Source organism: Solanum tuberosum, unplaced genomic scaffold (genome assembly GCF_000226075.1).
Source record: "Solanum tuberosum cultivar DM 1-3 516 R44 unplaced genomic scaffold, SolTub_3.0 scf00093, whole genome shotgun sequence".
In the NCBI taxonomy this organism is placed as follows: Eukaryota; Viridiplantae; Streptophyta; class Magnoliopsida; order Solanales; family Solanaceae; genus Solanum; species Solanum tuberosum.
In genome coordinates, this window is record NW_006239018.1 from 1,317,285 (window position 1) to 1,324,452 (window position 7,168).

Genomic DNA, 7,168 nt, shown 5'->3' on the forward strand with positions numbered 1-7,168 from the left:
ATTCCATAATATGACATAAATTTTAAAAAATAAAATAAAAAATAAAATATTATATATATATATACACGGGGTCCTATATCTAGTATATATATATATATGATTATTTGCCCTCTTTTTATTTTCAGTATTCCTATTATGCCCTTGTTATTTTGTTAGCTCTTTTATTCAGAAGAACCCTAAAAAATTCTTCTTTGTTCAATATTAATTCCTGTCGAAACTCAAGGTACTTGCTAAGTTTTTTTAGTTTCTCAAAACCATAAAAATTAAATCTTTTTCTTCATATTCATGTGGGTTTTAATGTTTTTCCATTTTTCACTCTCTCTGTATGTGTTTTCTTTTCTTCATATTCATGTGTTTCTTTAAAACTTGTTTTGTGTTGTTTGATAAGTAAGCAATAATCATTATTCTCTTTCTCCTTCTCCTTCATTGCTCTCTGCATCTCTCCCGTTTGCCAAAGCTCACACAGAAAGCCCTAATTCCCTACTCCGGAATTGGATAATGGGTAAGGCTGTTTTCTTGTGTTAAATAGTAGTTTCAGCCTTTCCTTGTGAAGTTTGTACTTATTTCAGATGTTTTTTTTTTTTTTTTTGTGATACAGAGAGGAAAAAGTCTCGTAAAGAAAGTAGAAAAGAAGCTCGGACAGCTAAAAAGCATAAGAGGTTTGATTCATGGATCCAACATCAAGTAATTATTTTACTTTTTTCTTTCTTTCTGATTTCTAATTTATCTGTATTTACATTCTAGCATGAATTGCATGAAAAGAATCATTTTTGGGCATGTTATTTTTACTTTTTATCTGGTGGTGTATAGTAAGAGCTTTGGTTTCGAGTTGTAGGAGTAGCAATGTAGAAACATCATGTTAAGTATCCTAACCGTTATATCAGTGTGAGCTCACCTGTTACAGCTTTGGTGGGCAGAATTACCAATCACCAGTGCTATGGATGTGTAACAGGCAACACCGTTGATTAGTCAGGATGCGGCTAACCTGGTCGGTGATGATAGAGGCATAAAAAGCTTTTCTTTTTGGGGAGGGGTTCTAATTAATGATAATGTTCATGAATAACCAACCAACAGCATTTGATAACGCTAATTACTGAGGCAGATTTTATTTAAGCAGATACTTTTGTTTTTGGCATAAGGTCTAACTACTACCACTCATGATAAAGCACATAATTCAACTTGACATGATTTTCTTTCCTGTCAATTGCTTCTGTTTTTGGTCGTAGCAAACACAAAAAACCCGGAGAACGTTGCCAAATTCAAAACCAACACACACTGTGCATTCACTGAAAGATAGCCAAGTCCAAAGGCATGAACATTTTCACTCCTTAAATTCAACGAAAGACTTGGACACTTCTCCACGGGTGGTTGCTTCTAAGGCTGACAATAAGAGTTTGAAAAGGACAGATGCCCGAAATAAAAATTCGATGGCCTCTATAGAGCTCGATATTGAAGTTATGAATGACTTGCAGGTGTCTCCACGGTTGGAGTCTTCTAAGGTGGAAAATAGGAGTTTGAAAAGGAAACATGCCTCAAATAAAAATTCAAAGACAATGGAAAAGGAGGGAGACGCTATCTCTGCGGACGTAGATCTAAGATTGGAGAGGAAACTCGCTAAGAAACTCAAGGTGAAGAATGAGAAATTGCGAGGAGATGATGATATTGATATGTTACTTGAAGGAATTCCTTCTGTAGTTGACTGTAACAGTCAATTGAACGAACCTCTGGAGGGTACTGATACTGACACTTCGCACAAGAAACTGAAAAAGAAGACAGTGGATGAAGTTTTAGATGGTAAACTGGTTTCTGAGGATGGAAAGTTTGATCCTTCATGTGTTAGCTATGTTGAGCATGTCGACACAGATTTACAGACCAAACAAAAAGAGTCAAAAAAGATGAAAAGAAAGAAGACAAAGTTTGAAGAGCTTCTTGCAACTGAAATGTGTGGACAGGATATCTCAGCAGATGAGGATCTGGCTTTGGAAAGGAAGCTTGCGAAGAAGCTCAAGGTGAAGAGAGGGAAATTACTTGGGGATGATGATGATATGAATAGTTTATTTGTGGGAATTCCTTCACTTCTGGATTCTTTTGAGGATGAAAATACACAACTTGTTGGGGAAGCACCTCGAAAGCGTGATAAGAGCTCCTCGAATGAAAGATCTAAAGAGAAAAGATATAATAAGGAAGCGCAAGGAGAAGATCACGATCAAGAGGAAGAGCAGAAAGCTGAGAGCACTCCATACTGTACAGATGTGAAGGCAGCAGCTGGATCTGCTGCCAAAGAAAATGCAAAATATGTTGCTCCTCGCCTGAGGTCATGCTTGGGAAATGATTCGGAAGAGTTCGCTCAAATTCGTCGACGACTAAGAGGTATTAAATTTGGAACACTTGCATTCATTTTTTGCTGGACTTGGAACCTTTTTTTTGTTTTGCAAAATGATCTATGTTTCTTGCACCTGAGGACCATTAAAAGAATCAATTTCTTTCAGGTCTTCTGAATAGGATGTCCGAGGCTAATGTGGAATCGATCACAAGTGAAATTTCCACGATCTACCAGGTATGCGACTTGTTCTCATCCAATATTCTGACTGATTTCTTATCTGAAAATTCTATCACCTAATGCACTGTCCACAATAATGTTTCTTTTGATTGTTTCTACGATTCAAACTAGTAATTTATATTGAAATACCTTTTGTTGGTGTATTTCTTGAGGTTTCAGATTATGATTCTTATTTTTTTGCCCCTACTACTTTATTGACTCTGTAGGTCTGATACAATTGTTAGTGACTTGTCTAAGTGCATTCATTAATTTGAAAGTTGGATCTTAAGAATGTTAATTTGTGTGATTCAGCATTGAGAATACCAAGATCATTTACATTGCTTTCTGTCTTTTTTACTGTTATCACTTATGGCCGTTATGTTCAGATATCTTTAAATACTTATACTTGCCTCTCAGGAATACTTGTCTTGTACTGACATATTGAGATTTGTTTATTACCTTTTCTGACCAATGTGACTATACCTCAAAAATATTTGTTTTCTTGTTCTATTTGTAAATTAAAAATCAACTTACTTGGATTAACACCTAAAATTATCGTTTCCCCCTTGGCAGACTGTTGGTCGCACTTTTGGTTCTCAGATTATCAGTGAAGAGGTTCTGGCATCATGTTCTAGAGGTCCGCGTGGCAATGAGCAGTAAGAATTTACCTCGTCTTTTATCTGAAGACAACTTATCCAGTCTAATTTTCTACAGAAAACTTATTTTTGAATAATTTCTCTAGAGGTTAATTTTTGTTTTTGATATCATAAGAAGCCTACAAGGCATAGAATATATATCCTCTTGTGCAAACATGAGCACTAGTAAAGTAGTAGCAATGTACACAAAAACAAGTTCTCTGCAAAAGCTTTTAAGACCCTTTTTACATTCATTGATACTGAGAGAATAATAAGCAATACATCTCTCAACTTTGGACTACTGAGGAGAGATCTCCAAAAGTAGACCATAATGATCACTAGGCAAAACAGGTACTGTCAGTCTCTTAACTTCACTCTTCACTTTCTTCACCTTGATGTATGTGAGATTTGGGATTGCATCCTTCCCAATCATCTTTACATCACTTATACAGAAATCTTGCAGTTTGCAGGCAATCCTGTCCAGACGTTTCTGTAGTGTCCTGTTGGCGCTTAACATTTTGTTTGACTTGGTGTCGTATGTCCATCCGATTTCTTCAGGCTTCATTTTTCCCCAAGCATCAATCCATCCATCAGTTGGAGGAAATTGACCATCCAATTTGTCATCCCAGTTCCTTGGCTTGCTCCACACGTTCCTTGCTGTACATTTGATCCCACTTGGGTGGCCCAGGGCAAGGACTCTCAAGATGGCTGGTAGCAACAACCAAGGTCATATCTTTCTCAACTTCAATGTCACCAATACAGAGTTCCCTTCCCATTATAGAATTGCTAAATGGCTTGCAACTGTAGGATTTCACTGCAAGTTTGCTCAATTGCATGCAGACGTATCCTCTCGTCAATTCCATCACATTTGAAATGGAACAAGAATACATTTTCCACCAACCAGAGTGATGAAAAATGTCATATATTTCTGGAGTAACCTCCTGAAAACATATAACATCTGGCGTATGCAGCGCAATAAGGTTGCCTATAGCTTTCATCCTCTTGTGCATCTCTATATCTGCAAATCATTCATTGTAGGTCAAGATCTTCAACACTTTGGATTTACTGGTTGAGAAAGTTTTGCCTGGTTTCTGTTCCACCGAATCCGACATGTCAATTGCTTTAGTTGCAGCAGTCTTTACACCCATATACCCCATAGCAGCATCAACCTCATCCTCTTCAACCCCAAAAGGTTCCTCCCTATTTTTCCTCTTGTTTGCCGCATTCGCACATCTAAACGTAACAGACTCCTTCACATCATCTTCAACCATAATAGGAGCCCTAGTTGTTATTTTACCCTTGTTACAAGGCCTCAAAGACAAGAACACATTGCCAACAGAAGAACTCAAATCATCATCAGTTTCAAGTGTAGCAAGTCCTGAAGCTGAAACCCTAGTGCCACATATTTCACAACTTATACTGTGATAAGGGTTCATAAAGGTACAAGCTTTACATGGCCATTTGGGTTTTGGGACTGAAATTGAAGGGTCTGATGAGATTGATAATAGTAATTTCTCTAGAGGTTAATTTGAATCTGGAACTGGTGTTAGCTTAATTTTCTTGCAATATCTATTGTCTAACCCGCAAAGTTACCAAGTTCAAAAAATTCTTGTGTCTAACCCGCTAACATTGCTTCAAGATGCTTGTTTCCTAACAAGGGTTTCACAGAAGCTAAGTGGAACAATTTTTGAGTGACAGTAATGCTAATCAAAATTTTGTTTCTCAAAGCATTTTATTGAAGATGCACCTTAATCTGCAAATCAGCGAATTCTTATTTGATGTTTTGAGAGGCAAAACAATTTGCTGCTGATCTATGATATATTTTAATTATTTCAGCTTATTCTGACCTGCAGAAGTTCCACAGCTGTTGGCACTTTTTCTAGTACCCCTTGAGTCAATGCTGTATTATCTTATTTTTTATGGGAAGGTAGAGAATCTTATTAATAGGTACCAAGAAGGTACTCCAAAAAGTACATCAGAAAGGGGAACATCCTTCTAAATATTGAAGGAGCACAAAAGATCTAATAGCGATAGAAAATCAGATACAGGAGCGCTCCTATACCATAGGTACATATTTTTTAAGCACCTAGATATGACCTGTTGAATACTGTCCTCCTTGTCCTCAAAACACCTATTGTCCTTTCCATCCAAGTGAACCAGAAAAAGCAAGCAGCCAAGCAGGGATAGCAATCCAGTAATGCCTGTTATCATTTGACCTAGACTGTGTGTACCAGCTGCATTGGGGAAGTTTTATGCATCCTGGCATGACCCAGTGAACACCAAAAATGGTAGGAAATATGGTCCAGATATGTCTAGTAAAAGCACAATGGAGAAGTAGATGATTCACAGATTCAACTGCTTCTTCACAAAGGAGGTATCTACTGCAGACGGTGAAACCTCTTTTCTGCAAATTGTCATGAGTTAGCAGGTTTCATGCCTAACAATGAACGTGAAGCAAGCAACTCTTGGTGTAGCAATTGTTTTTCAGATAGTCCTCCGTGGTCAACCATTTTGAGTGACTCCTGTACTTCCCAGGAGATTTTTATAGCACGGTTTGGCAGTGAACTTGCCATCCTTCTGAAACTTCCACCATATTAAGTAACTTATGGATGATCGACGGAGATAGTTTCCAATTTCTGAAAAAGTTATTCATGTCTTCGACTTCCAATCATATAAATTTCTTTCAGGAACAGATTCCACCCTCCATTAGAATAACAGTCTTCCACAGTGCTGTATTGGTTTGTACTGATTGCATACAGGTCTGGGAACTGTTCTTTCAATGGAATTTTATCTAACCACCTATCGGTCGACATTTTCAGTTTCTTCCATTGCCAATTTTCTGCTTACACAGTCAAAGATCTCTTCCCAGAGGTTCCTGATGTGTTTCCGGCTTAAACACCATAGGCTCCTCTTACAATATTCGTGCACCACTCAATTCTTCCATATTTTCAGACACTACATCTTTCCATTGATCATTACCGTTATCATAAACCTCCTTTCAGTATTAGATTCCTATTTTGTAGCTGCAGGATTTTTTGCCCCCAAGCTTCCAAGTTTTTCTCTATTAATAATACTCCATTTTGCCTAATGGATCTGCTTCTGGTCCTGATTTCCCTCCCACAGGAATTTCTTCTTATTCTGTCCAATTTCTTTTCCACACTCTTGGGCGTGGGAAATAAGGACATCATATGTGTGGGGATTCCATCGAATATACTATTAAACAGTGTCAACCTGCCTCTAAATGAGATGAACTGCTTCTTCTAGGGTGCCAATTTTCTTTCACACTTCTCTATCACCCCTTGCCCCACATAAGCATCTTTTAACTTTGCACCCAAAAAGGCATTCCAAGATATGTTGTCGGGAAACTCTCAACTTTGCAAACTAATGTTGTAGCCAGCTTGTGAATAACGGGTCTGCATTAACAGAAAATATGCTATTCTTTGCCAATTCACATGCAAATAGCTTCAAAAGTTAGAATAATTGCTTTCAGATGAAGTAATTGCTCCTCCTCTGCACTCAGCAGTACAAAACACCAAAGTTTCGTCAGTGTAAATGATATGAGGGACTTCAACTTTGTTGCCATGTCTGCCTTGAATGTTAAAACCTTCTACCCACTTAACTTCTGTAGCCGTCCTTAGCATTAGACGTTAAGATTCCAAGTATCCTTGATTCCTAAAAAGAAAGGGGCAATTGAGCTCAGAGATTATAGACCAATCAGCCTTATTAGCAGCATTTACAAGATAACATCAAAGCTTCTGGCAAACAGGCTCAAAACAGTGATTGGAAAATTGGTTTCTGGAAGCCAAAATGCATTTGTTCGAGGAAGGCAAATATCAGATGCAGCCCTCATTGCTAATGAAGCTCTAGATTGGAAAATAAAGAGTGGAGAACCAGGGTTGCTAGTGAAGCTAGACATTGAGAAAGCTTTTGACAAAGTAAGCTGGTCATACTTACTTACTATCCTGAGGCAAATGGGGTTTGGTGAAAGATGGAT

The 7,168-nt window shown here is 37.7% G+C and overlaps 3 protein-coding genes across 4 annotated transcripts in view; 1 reads left to right on the forward strand and 2 right to left on the reverse strand.

The window, feature by feature from the left end:
• The first annotated feature begins 307 nt into the window (after nt 1-307).
• LOC102579530 (nucleolar MIF4G domain-containing protein 1) overlaps nt 308-7,168 on the forward strand; it is a 17,369-nt gene continuing 10,508 nt past the window's right edge. Inside the window, exons 1-5 of one of the 2 annotated variants that reach the window (XM_006347587.2) lie at nt 308-502; nt 599-684; nt 1,227-2,370; nt 2,490-2,557; nt 3,113-3,195. In XM_006347587.2, coding sequence (XP_006347649.1) covers nt 499-502; nt 599-684; nt 1,227-2,370; nt 2,490-2,557; nt 3,113-3,195 — 1,385 coding nt within the window. In that variant the 5' untranslated portion in view covers nt 308-498. The remainder of the gene's footprint in view (nt 503-598; nt 685-1,226; nt 2,371-2,489; nt 2,558-3,112; nt 3,196-7,168) is intronic. The other variant, XM_015308864.1, reaches the window with a different exon arrangement.
• On the reverse strand, nt 3,301-4,193 carry LOC107060691 (uncharacterized). The gene has a single exon (XM_015308866.1). The coding sequence runs from the start codon at nt 4,182-4,184 to the stop codon at nt 3,795-3,797; it is 390 nt and encodes a 129-aa protein (XP_015164352.1). The 5' UTR covers nt 4,185-4,193; the 3' UTR covers nt 3,301-3,794.
• Nucleotides 3,301-4,622, reverse strand: LOC107060690 (uncharacterized). Its single transcript, XM_015308865.1, has one exon. It carries the CDS (start codon nt 4,608-4,610, stop codon nt 4,200-4,202), a length of 411 nt encoding a protein of 136 aa, XP_015164351.1. The 5' UTR covers nt 4,611-4,622; the 3' UTR covers nt 3,301-4,199.